Source organism: Eucalyptus grandis, chromosome 10 (assembly GCF_016545825.1).
Source record: "Eucalyptus grandis isolate ANBG69807.140 chromosome 10, ASM1654582v1, whole genome shotgun sequence".
Taxonomy (NCBI): domain Eukaryota; kingdom Viridiplantae; phylum Streptophyta; class Magnoliopsida; order Myrtales; family Myrtaceae; genus Eucalyptus; species Eucalyptus grandis.
The window spans coordinates 20,454,244-20,474,449 of NC_052621.1; the positions used below are offsets into that span (position 1 = coordinate 20,454,244).

The 20,206-nt window shown below is 40.5% G+C and overlaps 1 protein-coding gene across 1 annotated transcript; it reads left to right on the plus strand.

Annotated features, from left to right (window-relative positions):
• Nucleotides 1–14,541: 14,541 nt before the first annotated feature.
• Nucleotides 14,542–19,198, plus strand: LOC104422202 (sucrose synthase 5). Its single transcript, XM_039303239.1, is given in 17 exon segments — nucleotides 14,542–15,302; nucleotides 15,414–15,568; nucleotides 15,716–15,908; nucleotides 15,991–16,109; nucleotides 16,196–16,412; nucleotides 16,491–16,586; nucleotides 16,676–16,849; nucleotides 16,941–17,057; nucleotides 17,136–17,151; nucleotides 17,154–17,301; nucleotides 17,459–17,683; nucleotides 17,787–17,845; nucleotides 17,848–18,352; nucleotides 18,426–18,475; nucleotides 18,478–18,563; nucleotides 18,662–18,741; nucleotides 18,878–19,198. Coding segments are annotated over 17 exon segments (2,508 nt in total). The 5' UTR covers nucleotides 14,542–15,068; the 3' UTR covers nucleotides 18,912–19,198.
• The last annotated feature ends 1,008 nt before the right edge of the window (nucleotides 19,199–20,206 follow it).

Below are 20,206 nucleotides of genomic sequence, written 5' to 3' on the forward strand. Positions count from 1 at the left end.
AGCAAATAACGAGCAGTGAATAAGAAAGGAAACACAAAGAGAGGAAAAACTGACTAAAACTGAGCCGTAGATCGATGAACTACCGTTTTATTTTTCCGGAGGATGACAATTTTGAGGGGAGGATTGGGAAGAAGATATAATATTCAGTATAGTAAATTAAAGAGATTAAGTAGAACAGTAATATTGTTTTTGAGCTCCCATTTACCGATTGTCATGGAAATCAAGAAGAATGATGAAAAAAATGAGAACAATGGGAGAGGCTGAACTTGAAAATACAAAGGATTGAGCACTACGTTGATAATAAAATCGAACAATAAAAAAGAAAAAACATCAACGAAAGAGAGGAGAGGAGAGGACAAGATTGTAGCAAAAAAAAAGCCCTAGTAATGGAGGAAGGGACAGGATAAGATTGCAAGAAAAGGACAAAATAGAGCGTAATCACGGAGTGAAGCCCCAACGTCACGGCCTTCACTTTGAGAAGCATCCAGCTGTATCGAAGTTTTGAGAAGTTCTATGAAAAATTGTCTTCTAAGATATTTTCCGTTGGCCAGAGAATATTCCATTCATTATTGTCATTTAGGTTTTCTATGGCATTGCATAAAAACTATGTGAAGCATTTTCAAACGAAAGAATGTCTCTTTTGATTTTGTTTCATTTTGGATACATTTCTGCAACATTTTATTTGGAACTTAATTTGTAAATCCTGAATAGCACTTCAGAGTCTAGAAAGTGATGTCATAAAAACCGAGATTGACAAAACTTGATAGAATTATTCGGTTGTGTTCCTTGAGGTATGTTGACTCGATTTTTATAGGAATTCTTGCATCCCAAACTTTTGAAAATATGCCGATTCCATCTAAAAATACTCCAAATATTTCCGAAATTCACTGCAAAATAAAGAACAAATCACGGATAAATCGCAATTATGTTCGTCATGCTCCCACCAAAGGCCATGATGTCGAAAAAGGACGGAATTATTCGGGGCCGGCTCGAGCGAGCCGTCCCCACGATCGGCTCGAGCGAGCCGTCCCTCGCACTTCCGGACTTGCTCGCTGGCCCCTTCTTCCCTCATCCTTTCACCTCTCTCCTCTTCATTCAGCTCCTCCCTCCTCCTTAAAAATCCTCTTCATTCTCCTTTTACCTCTCTCCTCTTCATTTTGCTCTTCCCTCCTCTTTTCACCTCCTTAAAAATCCTCTTCATTCTCCTTTTACCTCTCATTTTCATTTTGCTCCTCCCTCTTGCTTAACCTCACCCCTCTCCCTCTCTTTTCTGTTCACCTCTTCCTCCTCTTCCTTCCTCCTCTCCATTCCTGTAAAACATGCCATCTCAGCAAGAGCTCGAGAAAATGACTAAAGACGTTGAGGATGGTATTGCCGAACTGAACAAGGCGATAACTGAGGAGTGGCATTGAGATGAAGATGCTCGAGATCTTCATCTCCACCGTAGGATTGATCATAGGTCACATCCACGCCAAAGGCCTAACATGCAAGCACTCTTGAATGCCTATAGCACTCACGGTGCTGGTTGCAACGCCATTTTATACGATGTTCCTAAAGAGAGTTTTCGAAAGCGTAGGGTCGAAAAAGAAACTCAGGGTCCAAAAGTAGCGGTTATAGCATCTCAAGTAAATATAGCTGTCGGCGCCACAACTGTCATCTGGGCCATCGTCATTGGTGCCACCGACGTCATAATTGGGTCACGACGGACAGCTGTCACCACCACTGGAGCCTCCAGCGCCAGCGTTGGAAGAGGGATCAATCTTGTCTGGGGAGGTGACGTTGGCGCAGGATGTTGGAGTTTCATGAATCATGTATAAGAAAAATCAACAAAATAAACGCAGCAGAAACAAAGATAAATATTACACATGATTTTCCTTAGGCGTTGTTCGTGCGTTTTAATCAAAAATCTAAACATAAAAGAGAGTTAAACGAAATACCTCTCGAAGCGCGCTTTAAACAAGTCGGTTCGGATGTTCTACAGTTCGAGTCCCACAAGTGTCGGACCTCTAGTTCAGACACACCAACAACGAACATCGAACGGAAGAGAGAATTTCAGATATTCACCACCTCGATCGTGCTAGCAATCACGTGGAAACAAACCGTCGTATCCTTGATGTATAATAGTCACGACCCGAACGAGATAATGTTCTTCTTTCTTGCATCTCAAAAACACAAGAACACGCACACAATTTGCTCTCTGTTTTCAGCAAAGCATTCTCTCTAAAACACAAATGCACACCCACCTTTTCTCTGTCTTTTCAACCCGTTTAAGTGTCGCAAAAACAACTCTTTTAAACTAAAAATATAAACCGATCAGCAACCGTTGCTGATCGTCCCCACTCATGCACGAACAATCGTGCATGAGCGGTTGCTCATGCACGACTTCGTGCATGATGGTCAGCAACTGCTGACCGTTCATGCACGAATTCGTGGATGATGGTCAGCGGTTGCTGACCATCCAAGTTTCATGCATGTGCTTGGTGCACATGCAGGAAGCTTTATATATATAATTTATGTTGGTTATTAAAAGTATTAATTAATTAATTAAATGAACAAATAATTAATTAATCAATTCCTTTGGGCATATATCTAACAATCTCCCACTTGCACTAAAGCCAACTTATTTGGTATGTTAACATATGTCCACTTTGGGCATGCGTGTGCATCATATGCAAGTAGGCTTGTGACTATAATACAAATTAAATTAAATCTCATTTAATTTAATTTCAAATCGACTCAATTCGATTGTAGTAATTGCAAACACATTTGCAATAATATTTCTCTCTTGTTCCACGTCATCCTAATTGTTTATGGTGTGTGACATCCCTAGGTTTATCACTAAGCTGGTAGTAAGACTTGTACTAACACATTAGTACTTCCAAAAGAATTAATTGTCCCGATTAATCTTTGGGTCTTACAAGCCACGATTGACATCTAGCAATATGTCATGGCTACCCAGATAATGTGAATACTTTAAGAACATAATGAACCTGTTAGCTTTTGCTACAGTGTAATTCAATCCTTCTGTCTTACTATGTCCCGATCAAACAAAGATCATGGAATATCAGTCAAGTCATTAATTTGATCATATGCACAAATCTAATTGATATGCATTTTATTCGAGACATAAACAATTTATTCTCGATTACAACCCCGGCCGAAGATTTCAATGCAGTGTCACAATTAGATCACATAGGACATCATTATCATAACTTGCATATAGCAAGGAGATAGATTCCATATTGCGCACACGTGTAACTTCATATATGAACAAATTATGACCATCAGGTCTAAAGACGGATCAATGACCCTGCATTATGTGCACCCGTGAACCATGGTTGTTCAATACACAAGTTAACACTGTACCTCAGGTCTAAGGATTATTTACACAAGACCAAAGCATGAACAATTAGACATTGACCACACTAAAAGCTTCCATGTCGCTAATCGTTCCATATGCGTCACGTTCAGTGAATTTGTCTAATACAAACACTTGTGTTCTAACTCAGGCATCATAATACCCAATGACATGTGACTGATCATTCCCTTAAGTATCCAATACTTAATGTTAAGAACACACCGGTCTCAACAAGATTATTAAACCCACTCAATAATCCATCGACCGGGAACAATTTAAAGATTCAGTCTAACTATGAACTCATCACATATATTCTTGACGTCTCAAGAATATGTCTAGTTGCAACCGATCTTATGGAATCATTCATCAATATAAAATAATTGGACAAATGAATGAATACGTCATTGCCATTAGTTAAATAATAATAATGAAAGTACAACTGAAATCCCTAATATGTAATTATTACATAGCAACTTTAAGGCATACATCTAACAATTTCTCACTTACACTAAAGCCAACTTGTCTGGTACCTCAAACCTATTTTGTCAATATGTCTTTCAAAAGAAGATTGAGGTAAGGCCTTAGTGAAGGGATCTGCCACGTTTTCTGCTGAGGCAATTTTTTGCAAGGCGATATCACCTCTCCCAACAATTTCTCTGATGAGATGGAAGCGTCTCTCAATGTGCTTGGACTTCGGTGAGACCTCGGTTCCTTAGCTTGAGCTATCGCCCCATTGTTGTCACAAAACAATGTGATCGGTTGCTCAATTAAAGGAAAGACTCCAAGTTCAAAAATAAACTTCTTCATCCAAGCGGCTTCCTTTGCTGCTTCGAAGCAGCCTACATACTCGCCTCGTGGTGGAATCAGCAGTTATACTTTGTTTGGAACTTTTCCAACTAACTGCACCACCATTGAATGTGAAGACAAACCCATACGTAGACTTATAGTCATTAGGATCCGATTGAAAATCGGAATCAGTATAAGCTACAACTTTAAATTCTCCTTCTCCATATATCAAGAATAAATCTTTAGTCCTTCGCAAGTTCTTAAGAATATTCTTGACGCTATCCAAAGGTGCTCTTCTCTGGATCGACTGATATCTCGCTAGTAATACTTACAGCATGCGCAATATCAGGTCTAGTACATAGCATAGCATACATTATGCTTCCAATAGCGGATGCATATGGTATCTTTGCCATTCGCTCTCTTTCTTCAGAAGTGTTGGGACACATCTCCTTAGAAAAACGGATCCCTTGCCTAAAAGGCAATAATCCTCTCTTGGAACATTGCATGTTAAACCGTGTTAACACTTTGTCTATGTACGTAGATTGTGAGAGGCCAATCAATCGTCTTGATCTATCTCTATAGATCTTGATACCTAAAATGTAGGTTGCCTCTCCTAAATCTTTCATGGAGAATTTCTGTGACAAAATAGTTTTATTGATGATATCATTGGTACATTATTTCCAATCAAAAGTATATCATCGACATACAAAATTAGAAATGCAATTGCACTCCCACCGATCTTCTTGTATACACAAGGTTCATCCGGATTTTTGATGAAGCCAAACGATTTGACTACCTCATCAAAACGGATGTTCCAACTTCTGGAGGCTTGTTTGAGTCCATAAATGGATCTCTTAAGCTTACACACCTTATATTTTTCACTATTGGATTCAAAACCCTGTGGCTGTTCCATATAAATGTCCTCATCGAGAAAACCATTTAGAAAAGCCGTTTTGACATCCATTTGAAATATCTCATAATCAAGGTGTGCAGCTATAGCCAACATAATCCGAATGGATTTTAGCATGGCCACAGGTGAGAAAGTTTCGTCATAATCAATTCCTTCTTTTGACGATATTCTTTCGCCACCAGCCGTGCTTTGTAAATTCCAATTTGACCTTCAACATTCATCTTCCTCTTGAAGATCCATTTACAGCCAATTGGTACAATACCATCGGCAGGTCAAGGTCCAAACCTCATTGGAATACATTGAATCCATTTCGGATTTCATGGCCTCTAGCCATTTACCGTAATCAATGTCCAACATCGCCTCCTCATAGGTTTTAGGATCACCGGGTTGATCACTATCATTCATAATGAATAATGGTTTGATATGATCAACCGAGTGTTTATAACGAGCAGGTGGGTGAGACATTCTCGCACTTCTCCTAAGAGGTTGTGTATTAGAAGCTCCCATCGAATCGAGATTGGTATCTCGAACTCGGTTGTTTGATACTTCATTATTTTCTTCTTGTAAGACTATTTTCCGCCCAAACACCACTTTCTTGGACGAACCGATTCTCCAAAAAGAAGCGTGCTTGCATACCAAAATTCTTTGGTTTGAATGAAAATAGAAATAATATCCAAGAGTTTCCTTTGGATATCCAATGAAGCAACCTTGTTCAGATCTTGCCTCCAATTTTTCAATTTTCAGCTTTTTTAAGAAAGCTGGACAACCTCAAATCTTAATATGATTAAGACTAGGTTTCCTACTATGCCATATCTCATAGGGCGTAGTTGGAACAGATTTGGACGGCACTTTATTCAGTATATATACAGCAGTCTCAAGGGCATATCCCCAAAGGGATATTGGCAAATCGGTGTAACTCATCATAGACCGTACCATATCTAATAAAGTACGATTTCTTCGTTTAAATACACCATTATGTTATGGAGTTCCAGGAGGTGTCATTGTGATAAAATGTCATTCTCTTTAAGAAAGTCAAGGAATTCAAGTACTAAGGTATTCACCTCCTCGATCCGATCGAAGAGCCTTAATACATTTTCTGTTTGTTTCTTAACTTCAGCCTTGAATTCCTTGAACTTTTCAAATGATTCAGATTTATACTTCATGAGGTATAAATAACCATACCATGACTGATCATCGGTGAAGGTAATGAAGTAATTATAACCACCTCTAGCAGTTTCATTAATTGGTCCACATACATCTATATGTATTAATTCTAATATGTCAGCAGCTCGCACACTTTGTCTCACAAAAGGCGCTTTGGTCATTTTTCCTAGAAGACATGCCTCACAAGTCGAGTATGACTCAAAATTTAAAGGATCAATGTATCCATCATTACTCAACTTGTTAATTCTGTCTTCTCCAATATGACCTAATCGGAGATGCCAAACATATTTTTTATTTGGACCGTCTCTAGGGCGTTTATTAGTTATGGCATTTATATCAATTCTATTTTGCTTATTGACATTGGTAATCGCATTACCGAACATTGTAATGGTATAAAGATTATTGGTTAATAAGCTAGAACCAACACATATTCTATTATGATAAATAGAACATACATCATCAACAAAAGAAAATTCATAATTCTCTTTACCCAAACGAGGTATAGAGATGATGTTCCTAACAGCATTCTTATAATGCAAACAGTTCTTTAAAAACATTACATGTCCAGAAGGCAAACATAAACGAAAAGTCCTTATAGCCAACGCAGCAACTCTTGCTCCATTGGCAAATGTTAAGACAATCTCATTTCGCCTTAGCATCCTGCTTGTTTTCAGATTCTACAAAGACATACAAATATGTGAAGTTGCAGTGGAATCTAGAACCTATGAGCTTGATTCAACACTAATCATAAGATTAGTTTCAATAAGCATAGACACCATACCTTCATAAGGTCGGTTCTTGGGCTTGACCTTCAAGCTCGCGAGGTACCTCTTGCAGTTCCTCCTCCAGTGCCCTTTGACACCACAGTAATGACATTTCATTTTATCAATCATGGGTTTTGGTTGCACAACGGGTTTGCCGGGGCCTCTTCCATTTATTCTTCTTTAAAACAGTCTCACCCTTTGAAGAAGAAGCCTTAGCCACAGCCACTGCATTTGGCCTCGTGTTATGCATTTCCTTCTCATAAACTACCAGCATGCTATGTAACTCAGCAAGAGTTTTCTCCATCTTATGCATGTGGAAGTTTTGGACAAAACCAGAGAATGAATCGGGTAAAGATTGGAGGATCAAATCCACAGCTAACTCATTATTCATAACGAGATTCAGCTTAGCCAATTCTTCAATGTGCCAGATCATTTTCAAAGAATGATCATTAACAGATGATCCTTCAGCCATCCTCATATGGTACAATGCCTTAGATATCTCATATCTAGAGGTTCGGCCATTCTCATCAAAGTATTCCTTTAAGTGCAAAATGATCAACCCAAAGATCTTCCATAGATTCATACTTCTTATGTAATTCATTATTCATAGAAGCAAGCATATATGACCTAACTTTTAAGTCATCATCACGCCACTTATCAAAGTGACAAGCTCCTCTTGGGTCCCACCCTCGGAAAGGAGGTTGGCATCTTTTCATCAAACACATACCCAATTTTTTCTGAATTGAGAACAATTCTCAAATTCCTCACCCGGTCGGTGAAATTGGGTCCGTCAAACAATTCTTGTCAAGTATAGAAGCGAGTGGGTTTGTGGTCATCATTTTCAGAGTAATAATATATCTGTTGCAGAAAATAAATTGTTAGCCATTGTATCTTTCAAAGTAACTATTTCATTTTGGCCTTTAAATGAAATAGATCCTCCCACTAAATTTATATTCGAATCCCATACTCCTTAAGATGGGAAGTGGTAATCTTTGTTGGGTAAAGATTACTAGTGGGGATTGGAGTCCCACTAGCCCAAAGTTCACCTCACCTAACAGTTATTGGTGTCCTATGAACTTAGTGAGTGAACCAGCTTGTTCAACGCATCATATGCGAGTCCCAATCATAACTTCGGCATCTAGACCATGAAAGCCTCACCTAACAGTTATTGGCATCACGATCATAGTTAAGTCTAGCCCATCGTCTCATACAAGTATTGAAAACACAAATAATTCCATCACCTAACAGTTATTGGAAATCATTTAGCTCCAACCCCACAGCATCATATGCATAATGGAGTGGTCCAATATTATAAATGGTAATTAACCCCTATGTATCCATAACTGGTTAATTAACCACTATAATATTGGATCAAACCACGACGATGGAAGGCCACGAGTCCGAAACCCGTTTCGACTTAATATTCTTTGTAAGGAGATTTGAGTCATTATTAACGGTCTCACTTTGCACATTAACCGGTTTAACATGCACGATACCATAAACACAATAAATAAATAGATATCACATGATATCTATCTTATGTGGTGATCATGGAATTATGGTTCAATGGGTCTCGAGCCAAAAAGACCCATTTAGCCATTTTAATGTTTTAATTATATGGACCTGCTCTTCACTTTTTCTTCAATCTTTGAACTCTTCAAAGACCGGGCCCAAAGAGCTCACCGGTTTAATGGCTCCTCCAATGGCTCCTCTCTTGTAGTATTTACATCAACAATTGAAATACTAAACTATACTAAAATTACATATCAAGAAAAATTAAAGTAAAATAAAAGGAAGAACGCAGCCTCCATTTAATAATTACATCCCCAAAAAGAATACTTGTAATCATCATACATTCATCCATACAACAATCACAACAATTAGGGATTTTTCCATGATCACCACCCTTCCTTACGAGCCATAAATTCAAAATTTAAAGCTCTGGAAGGCATGCATAAAATTCTTCATATCATTTGCAATATATAAACATCAAGTATAACAAGTTACGGATTTTTGATTCAAAATTGATTTAGTTCTAATTTTTGCTTTGTTGATTAAAATTATCACATAAATCAATCAACTTCTATAGGCCACATTTGAGCAAGAGAACCAATTCTCTTAATAAAAATAAATTGGCCATTAGAACGCAAAAACATATTTGAACTATAAATTAATTAAACGCACGAAAACGCGTTAGGTTAGCTCTGATACCACTGTTGGGGTTTCATGAATCATGTATAAGAAAAATCAACAAAATAAACGCAGCGGAAACAAAGATAAATATTACACATGATTTTCCTTAGGCGTTGTTCGTGCGTTTTAATCAAAAATCTAAACATAAAAGAGAGTTAAACGAAATACCTCTCGAAGCGCGCTTTAAACAAGTCGGTTTGGATGTTCTACGGTTCGAGTCCCACAAGTGTCGGACCTCTAGTTCACACACCAACAACAAACGTCAAACGGAAGAGAGAATTTCGGATATTCACCACCTCGATCGTGCTAGTAATCACGTGGAAACAAACCGTTGTATCCTTGATGTATAATAGTCACGGCCCGAACGAGATAATGTTCTTCTTTCTCGCGTCTCAAAAACACAAGAACACGCACACAATTTGCTCTCTGTTTTCAGCAAAGCATTTTCTCTCTAAAACACAAATGCACACCCACCTTTTCTCTGTCTTTTCAACCCGTTTAAGTGTCGCAAAAACAACTCTTTTAAACTAAAAAATATAAACCGATCAACAACGGTTGCTGATCGATGGACAATCAGCAACCGTTGCTGATCGTCCCCACTCATGCATGAACAATCATGCATGAGCGGTTGCTCATGCACGACTTCGTGCATGATGGTCGCAATCGCTGACCGTTCATGCACGAATTCATGGATGATGGTCGCCGGTTCTTGACCATCCAAGTTTCATGCATGTGCTTCGTGCACATGCATGAAGCTTTATATATATAATTTATGTTGGTTATTAAAAGTATTAATTAATTAATTAAATGAACAAATAATTAATTAATCAATTCCTTTAGGGCATATATCTAACACAGGATTGCGGGCCAAAATAGGGCATAATCTGGACCTAGGAAGCTACAGCAACAATATTTCATTTTCTGCTGTTCGTAGGGCTGATAGGTATAACATCCTTTGCTTTGGCCTATGGCCACTTCAAGCTTGGGCACTGGAAAATATCGAACCATAAGTGACTGTGTTTCTGTATTTCCTTTCTGCTTGGCTGATTTCTGTGTTTCTGTGAGAACATCTATATATAAAGTTTCGTATAGTAGTGTCTTCCTTATTTCTTTTCCATAATGGTATGTTTCTTCCCCAAATGATGCATCTCTTCGTTAAATTGCTTCTTTTGATATGACTTGAATCTTTATCGATTAGAAATCTCTATCTAGTTAGTGCTTTCATTACTTTGTATTGATTTTCTCCCATGTAGTTTGTATCAAAGTTTTGAGAAGTTCTATGGAAAATTGTCTTCTGAGATCCTTCCCATTGGCCAGAGAATATTCCATGTCATTATTATCGATTAGGTTTTCTATCGCCTTGAATAAAAACTATTTGAAGTATTTTCAAACGAAAGAATGTCTCTTTTGATTTTGTTTAATTTTGGATACATCTCTGCAACATTTTATTTGGAACTTAATTTGTAAATCCTGAAGAGCACTTGAGAGTCCAGAAAGTGATGTCGTAATAACCGAGATTGACAAAACTTGGTAGAATTATTCGATTGTGTTCCTTGGGGTATGTTGACTCGATTTTTAGAGGAATTCTTGCATCTCGAACTTTTGAAAATATGCCGATTCCATCTAAAAATACTCCAAATATTTCCAAAATTCACTGCAAAATAAAGAACAAACCACAGATAAATCACAATTATGCTCACCATGCTCCCACCAAAGGCCATGACGTCGGAATATGACGGAATTATTCGGGGCCGGCTCGAGCAAGCCGTCCCCCCGATCGGCTCCAGCGAGCCATCCCTCTCACTTCCGGACTCACTCGCTGGCCCCTTCTTCCCTCCTCCTTTCACCTCTCTCCTCTTCATTCTGCTCCTCCCTCCTCCTTAACCTCACCCCTCTCCCTCTCTTTTCTTTTCACCTCTTCCCCCTCTTCCTTCCTCCTCTCCATTCTTGTAAAACATGCCATCTCAGCAAGAGCTCGATAAAATGACTAAAGACGTTGAGGATGGTATTGCCGAACTGAACAAGGCGATAGCTGAGGAGTGGCATCAAGGTGAAATGATGCTCGGGATCTTCATCTCCGCCGTAGGATTGATCGTAGGTCACGTCCACGCCAAAGGCCTAGCATGCAGGCACTCTTGGATGCCTATAGCACTCACGATGCTGGTTGCAACGCCATTTTGTGTGATGTTCTTGAAGAGGGTCTTCGAAATTGTAAGGCTGAAAAAGAAACTCAGGGTCCGAAAGCAGCGGTTGCAGCACCTCAAGCAAATACAGCCGTCGGCGCCACAACTGTCATCGAGGCCATCGTCGTTGGCGCCACCGCTGTCATAGTTGGGTCACGGCGGACAGCCGTCACCACCATTGGAGCCTCCGGCACCGGCGTTGGAAGAGGGATCGGTCTCGACTGGGGAGGCGGCGCTGGCGCTGGCGCTGGTTTACGGGCTAGAGGAGGGCATAATCTGGACCTAGGAGGCTACGGCAACAATATTTTATTTTCTGTTGTTCGTAGGGCTGATAGGTATAACATTCATTGCTTTGGCATGTGGCCACTTCAAGCTTGGGCACGAAAATATTGGGCCATAAGTGACTGTTTCTATATTTCCTTTCTGCTTGGCCGGTTTCTGTGAGAACATCTATATATATAAGGTTTCGTATAGTAGTGTTTTCCTTATTTCTTTTCTGTAATGGTATGTTTCTTCCCCAAATGATGCATCTCTTCGTTAAATTGCTTCTTTTGATATGACTTGAATCCTTATCGATTAGAAATCTCTATTGCTTTCATTACTTTGTATTGATTTTCTCCCATGCAGTTTGTATCAAAGTTTTGAGAAGTTCTATGGAAAATTGTCTTCTAAGATCTTTCCCGTTGGTCAGAGAATATTCCATGTCATTATTGTCGATTAGGTTTTCTATCGCCTTGAATAAAAACTATGTGAAGTATTTTCAAATGAAAGAATGTCTCTTTTGATTTTGTTTTATTTTGGATACATCTCTGCAACATTTTATTTGGAACTTAATTTGTAAATTCTAAAGAGCACTTGAGAGTCCAGAAAGTGATGTCATAATAACTGAGATTGACAAAACTTGGAAGAATTATTCGGTTGTGTTCCTTGGTGGTTTAGCCAAAGCAATAAACTCATTACAAATTGAGAGCATCACTTGAATATAAAATAGAAAATAATCTTGCGGTGGGCTTAAGTGAGTGATAAGCCAGAAAAGATTGAGATATAAAAGTAAAAGGCCAACTGCGGAATTTTATCTGACGAAGAAGAGAATTCATAAAAAGTGATATAGAGAGTTCCACGCAAATTCGGGGAAAAAAAAAAGAGGAGAGAGGGAGATACGAAGATCCCTTGGACGAAAGATTGAGCGTACGATCTCTCTCCCATCACTTGTTTGCACTCAAATTCGGTTTGTTGGAAGATGAAGTTTGGAGGATTTGATTTTCGAAGCAGAACTCTTATCTCTTCACGCGTGAACCATCAAGCTTAGCCTCCACCGCTGCGCAACACTTCACCCAGATGCTCGTCGACGAGTTCCAGTTGCCGGCCTGAAGCCCATCTCGACCAACCAACAGCCGCCTAGACGATTTCCAGTGACCTCAGCAGCATCCCAAAGTCGGAGACCCTTCACCGCTGCAGCAGTCCTCTGCCGATTTTGGGCTTGGGTTCTCCATTAGCTGTCGTTCCTCCTGCCCGGTTGCTGTTTGCCACAATAGATCCCGACACCCGCGATGTCGGCAAGCTCCCGGTTCGAAGGATCACTCACGGACTTTCACAAAGTTACTCTCTCTTGGGATTCCTTGCAGTTCATTAACGAACCAACAAGCTACCTTGCTGTGTTAAGCACTTGTTCTGATGAGCCCAGCCTTGTCGAAGCACTAGTAGTGACCCGCATGTGTTCTAGCATTCGTTCGATGCCACTTCGATGCAAATTGTAATATATGCAAATTGTTATATATATATATAGGTCGTAACAGGGAAAAATAAATGATGGCCCCATGCTCGAATGTCACAATGCACGTTAATTGGCTCATTCTAATGTCTGCCAGTGTGGCACCCCAACCGCCCCATGTCGTGGGAAAAATGAACTTTTTGTACGACACAATTTAACCAAAAAATCAATTTTGGTATAATTTCTACAATGTCATCGGTTAAATAATATAGTTTTTAGTTGTACAATAGATATCATATATTCGGTAAGGTTTGGCAATAAGATTTTAAGTAGGTTGTTCCATAGAAGAAGGGGAGCAAAAGTAAATGTTGAGGCCGACTTGAAGAAGTTAGCTGGTAAGTCTGAATCACGTGTTGCCTTGAAATTGCGCGTTGCTGTGAAATCATACTCAGCCTTAAAATTGTATACTTGACTTTGAATTTCTTGTTATCGCAATAAATTTACACAATAAACATTGACCGAGGCCACATCTTATGAATGCATGTTACTAGTAGCGTGCATGCTAATATGACATGCGTATTTGTTACAAATTGCATGGTGTTATGAAATGCATGCTGATACCAAAATTGAATGTTATCACAATAGAATTGGATTTGTCCTTGTTAGTCATTAGTACACGTGGTGTTTCGCTTTGGCATTGGATTCATGCACGTGCTCTGATCTCGTGGGATTGGATTTGTTTTGTTAATTGCTTCGTATTCTCACACGCTGGTTGCATACACGAGGCGTATTGTCTTTTTGCATGCTGGTCCGGATTCATCCCTACTGCATTGATTTGGACCGGATTCTTCCTGCTTTGCTTTTCCGTCGTCGCAATGTCTGATTGATATGGATTATATTCATCCTTTGGATTTACTTTGAGAGCGATGCATGTATTTGAAAAGACACTAATCATGCACGTCACGAGGGGCCGGCAAATTTGTAAGTCGTCAAGACCCAAAAGAAAACTATGCGATCTTTGGGTGATTAATTGACTTCCTCCAACACATTCCATTTTGGGTTCTCAGTCGACCCTAGAAATGATTGGTGGAGACTCTTCAAACGATTTTAAGATTTGAATCAAAGTAGCACACCCCAATTTAGAGAAGGGGAGACTCTAGGTCAAAGATCACGAAACGTATTTTTTCCAAAATTGCATTTTTCTTTTTCAATTTCGAAAGCAAGCTACTTTCATTCGGAATATCTGGAACGATCCCAAAGCCCCGAGGCGCTTCAGGCTGGGAGTCTGGGATTGGTTAAGAAAGGACACCTGAGAGGATTCGTGCCACCGTTGATGCTCGGCATCTGCTCCATGTACGAAAAGACCCGAATAAAGTGCCAAAAGATGAAAAATGCATGGGAGATCCTCTGCACTATAAAGTGAACTTCGTTTTTTGAACACCAGCAGTTTGATATTCCCACGTAGCTCCTTGGTCTTTAACTCTCTCTTTCTAATCACTCCTTGCTCTTGATGGCAAAAGATGCACAAGCAAGATCAGGAACAAACAGTACCAAATTCTCAAAGGTTCCGCCATGATTGGTGGACGGCTTCGATGAGACAAGCCAGAAAAAGGACCTGGCTTTGATCTCTTTCTCTCTCTCTCTCCCTTCTGCTTCTTTCTTACTGTCACGAAAAGAAAAGAATGATGCTCACAATCGCTTCTGCGAGAGATAGGCAGGCCAAATAAGCAATTAACCTCCTCCTTTGGCCAACATTTCTTTATCAGCTAAGATTTGTCAGATTCTTTTCTTTTTCTCTTCTCTCACTTTAACGGAAATGTTCCTTCTCCTCCTCTATCACCTCTTTCAGGGCCCATCATAGCGTCGATTATTCGAAAATGTATAGGGCTGGTTAACCGATGAGCCGCGCCGTGCCTCGGCGGTTTTCTATATAATGGCAAGAGACATTGGGAGAATGAATGACAAAAGCTTGCGGGAATTTTGAGTCTTTTGAAATCTAATGGATTCAAGCCCTGCCTTGAAGACGACGGAGCCGGTCCCTGACAGCATGCCCGAGGCGCCCAGCCAGAGCCGGTACCACATGAAGAGGTGCTTCGCCAAGTACATGGAAAAGGGGAGGAGGATAATGAAACTCCACCACTTAATGGATGAATTGGAAAGCGCCATAGACGCCAAGACGGAGAGGGAGCGCATCCTGGGCAGCGATCTCGGGTACATCCTATGTTACACTCAGGTTCGTTCGTTCCCACCTAAGACTCTCTATTCTCCTTCCTAATGTTCTCCGTTGATATGATTGTTAACTCTCATCCCAACTGAGGCATCGCAACCTGAACGTTATTCCCAGGAAGCCCTTGTCGTCCCTCCACACATGGCTTTCGCCGTGAGACGGAGTCCTGGAAACTGGGAATATGTCAAAGTCAGTTCTGACTCTCTGTCCGTGGAAGGCATGAGTGCCGCTGATTACTTGAAGTTCAAGGAAATGATATACGATGAAGAATGGTTCGTAGTCTGCTTGATTTCGAACTTCGTATCATATGCACTCACCTCATGCTGTGTGGAGCCATAGTACATGTTTTTTTCCATTTTCCTCCACCTACTCTCTATGTTCTACGGGCTCGGGAGCAACAAATTTCTGTGTCTTGGCAGGGCAAAAGATGAGAATGCCCTGGAAGTGGACTTCGGAGCTCTTGACTTTTCCGTTCCGCACCTGACCTTATATTCATCTATTGGGAACGGAGTCGATTTCATCTCAAAGTACCTCTCCTCAAAGCTGAGCGGAACACCGGACAGCGCACAACCCCTTGTGGATTTCCTAGCATCCATCAATTATCAAGGAGAAGTACGCAAAACTCATTCGCACTCCACAAAAATTTATATGCGCAGATGTAATTCCTAACCTGAAGGATGTTCTTCGTTTCCAGAATCTCATGATAAATGAAACACTTGACACTGCACCCAAGCTTCAGATGGCCCTGATTGTAGCTGAAGCATCCCTTGCATCAGTCCCAAAAGACACCCCATTCCAAGACTTTGAGATGAGGTAGTTTCTCACTTTTCCTTGGACAAATCCAGGAGGTCGCTCACTACCATCTGATGCCACGCACATTTAACAATAACTAATGATAGGTTCAAGGAGTGGGGCCTCGAGAAAGGATGGGGCGATACTGCAGAGAAAGTCAAGGACACGATGAGATGGCTCTCGGAAGTGCTACAAGCGCCAGATCCAACGAACATGGAGAAGTTCTTTAGTAGGCTTCCAATGATATTCAATGTTGTGATATTTTCCCCCCATGGTTATTTTGGCCAGTCAGATGTGCTCGGCTTGCCAGATACCGGTGGACAGGTAGATATCCTCATCAATCCTCACATGTATCCATGTTCGCTGTCACATAGCCTGCTAAATATTTGGCAACAACAACAGGTGGTTTATATTTTAGATCAAGTGAGGGCCCTGGAAGAGGAGTTGCTCCTCAGGATTAAGGAACAGGGGATTAATGCAAAGCCACAGATACTCGTGGTCAGTTTAAACACATGGCGCAAGTGCCTTCCTGCAAATATATGCCAGTTCAAGGAGTTGGTTTTCACAGTGTCTCTTTAACGTAACAGGTCACACGACTTATCCCCGATGCTCGTGGAACAAAATGCAACCAGGAGTTGGAACCGATCATTGGGACAAAGCATTCCAACATTCTTAGGGTTCCATTTAGGACCGAGAAGGGGGTGCTTCGACAGTGGGTTTCTCGTTTTGACATATATCCATACCTTGAGAGATTTACCCAGGTAGGGATTCCAAATTCAAAACCAACCATTATCCCTGATCAACTTCTTTCTTGCATGACGGTTTCCTTTTGCTTCTGTCGTCGCTCACCAGGAAGCAACCATTAAGATACTGGATCAATTGGAAGGAAAACCGGATCTCATAATTGGAAACTACAGTGATGGGAATTTAGTAGCGTCACTTATGGCTAGTAAACTCGGGACAACTCAGGTGCCTTATTGCTTCATCAGTTTACCAGCTAAGTGCTAATTCAGATTATTGACCATTCTAGAGTGCTTGAAAACCCAGGGAACAATTGCGCATGCACTGAGAAGACTAAGTACGAACATTCCGATGTCAAGTGGAAGGAGCTAGACCCAAAGTATCACTTCTCGTGCCAATTCATTGCTGACACAATAGCGATGAACGCAACAGATTTCATCATAACAAGTACATTCCAGGAGATCGCTGGAAGGTCAGAGAAACATCCGAATAACGTTACCTGTTGTTGAGCTTTTAGCTAGGATAAACATATGATCTTCCACATCGTAATCAATAGAATAATTAAAATGAAGTACATTCTTAATATGCATCATTGAAGAGTTCTCAAGATTAGGTGGTATTATTTGCAGCGACCATAGACCTGGGCAATATGAGAGTCACGCAGCATTCACACTCCCAGGGCTCTGCAGAGTTGTTTCAGGCATCAATGTTTTCGATCCTAAATTCAATATTGCTGCACCCGGTGCTGATCAATCTGTTTATTTCCCTTACTCGGAGAAACAGAAACGACTCACACAATTAAATCGTGCAATCGAGGAGCTACTGTACAGCCGTGTGGACAATGATGAGCACATGTAAGTATTGCTATTCCAGGCCATGTCGTGAGCTCCAAAAACAGTGTCCTAATTCATCTGATAGCTCTTTAATCACCATCGGATTTGACCATTGTGGCAACAGTGGTTATCTCGCAGACAAGAAGAAACCCATCATCTTCTCTATGGCAAGACTTGACACAGTGAAAACATTACCGGTTTAGTAGAGTGGTATGGGAAGAATGCAAGGCTCAGGAGTTTGGTTAACTTAGTCATTGTTGGGGGCTTCTTTGATTCTTCCAAGTCCAAAGATAGAGAAGAAATGGCTGAAATAAAAAAGATGCATGATTTGATAGCGAAGTACAAACTCAAGGATCAGATCCGATGGATAGCTGCGCAGACTGATCGGTACCGAAATGGAGAACTCTACCGATGGATCGCAGATACAAGGGGAGCTTTTGTGCAGCCTGCTCTCTATGAAGCATTCGGCCTGACCGTAATTGAGGCAATGAACTGTGGGTTGCCCACAATTGCCACTAATCAAGGCGGCCCGGCTGAGATCATTGTTGATGGAGTGTCTGGATTCCACATTGACCCCAATCATGGGGAAGAGTCCAGCAACAAAATTGCTGATTTCTTTGAGAAGTGTAAGGTGGACAACGAGTATTGGAACAAGATATCTGCAGGGGGCTTGAAACGCATTAATGAGTGGTCAGTGTAATCTTTGCAAAAATCTCGCACGCTTTCATGGAATTGACTTGACCAGAACTCATTTGCTTTGCAGCTACACCTGGAAAATCTATGCAAACAAGATGTTGAACATGGGATGCATCTATACCTTTGGAGGCAACTGAACAAAGAACAGAAGCAAGCAAAGCAGAGATATATCCAGATGTTCTATAGCCTTCAACTCAGGAACTCGGTAATTCCTTTGTTCATTCTCCCTTTTTTCTCAGGCATGCTGCAAAACGTCATGCCCTTCAGAAAATCAAGTGCCGGAATTCATGTTTTATGTAACAGATGAAGACTGTTCCCATCAAAACTGATGAACCTGAACAAGCAGCACCAAAGCCGCCACCAAAAGTACAGCCCACGATGAGGTAATTTCCTAGGATAATTGCTGCATCTCTCAACACATTCAAGTCTCAAATAAATCATAGGATCAGATTCCTCCTACCACATGCCTTATCAGGATTTCCTGTGAAAAGCTGAGGCATTTGTTTTGTTGTTGTGTAGCACAAGGAGGACGCAGTCACGGATACATAAATAAGGATTCAGTGGCCCTACAGCTACCATTTAAAATAAAATTCAGTCAGCGATGGCGCAAGCAACATCACTTTGAAACTGAATTGCACTTTACTTTTCAGAATGCTGGGAACCTAGAGGAATAAAATAAATGAGGAAGACATTGATTCAAACTGCAGGCAATCCTCCGCAATTTAGAGCTTGACTGTGCATTGTCTAGCTGCTTAAAATATAATCCAATATGCGTGGAGCAGCAAAATGTAATAATATGAAACTAAGAATGGAATAATACAATGGGCATTCTTTACTACCTCTGCTTCTCTCTTGTCTGTGTATGTCATCTCCTGCATCAGGTACCAGTTTCATGCCACCAGGAATGCTAATTTAGATTGTTTGCAATGGACGAAACATGCACTCATCATCACGTTTGGGGAAAAAGTTAATTTGACCTTAGAAGACAGAAAAGGGGAGGAGGGGAGAAAACGAGGGAAACCAAACACGCCGTCAATGAACTTGATTCATGTATCTAAATGCTATGCATATTCACGTTGGCAACACCAGCAAACCCTTCCGCCACGGAGTATTAGACAGGCTCGTTCAAGGAGCGACTATGATAACCACCACGCACCATACAGACAGCATAGGGAGAAGCTACTCATGCAGATGAGGCATCTCTTCTCACCCAAGGGTATTAACAATAATTGTTGACTTGATGGAACACTGGGCTCACCCTGCAATCAAAAAGAGTCACTTTTCCATTTTGACTCCCTTTCCCACTTTGAAAATTTCATAAATCTTTCTTTTTCTTTGATTATGTTCAAGCACTTCCAACTATATAAATGATGACAGAGCTCAAATGCTGTGTATCACAGAACATGACTCGACCAGAAGATAAACCTTTTCATGGAATGTCCTGGAAAGACGTTGTAGTTTTGTAATAGTCTTATATATTCCGAAATGTATGTAAAAGCTTTTGCAGTCTTAGGTGGACTCAACTTGGACCATGGATATCGCTAACAAATTTGTCTCTGGTCCACATTGCATGCTGTATCGCGTCTATTATTATACAAAAGCCCGATTTCACTTAGTCTCTTTATCGCGTCTATAATTATACAAAAGCCCGATTTCACTTGATCTTATTCAGTCTTCAAGCTCTGCTTTATCATTCATCTTCTCTCTCTCCCTCCCTCCCTCCCTCTCTTTCCCAAACCTATTATAGTAACCCAATTGAAAATGAAATCAAAGTTGAGAAGACTGAAAAGTGGATGGTTAGAAAAGCTATTTATTCCGGGAAACAGCTATGTATCAATATGAACATAC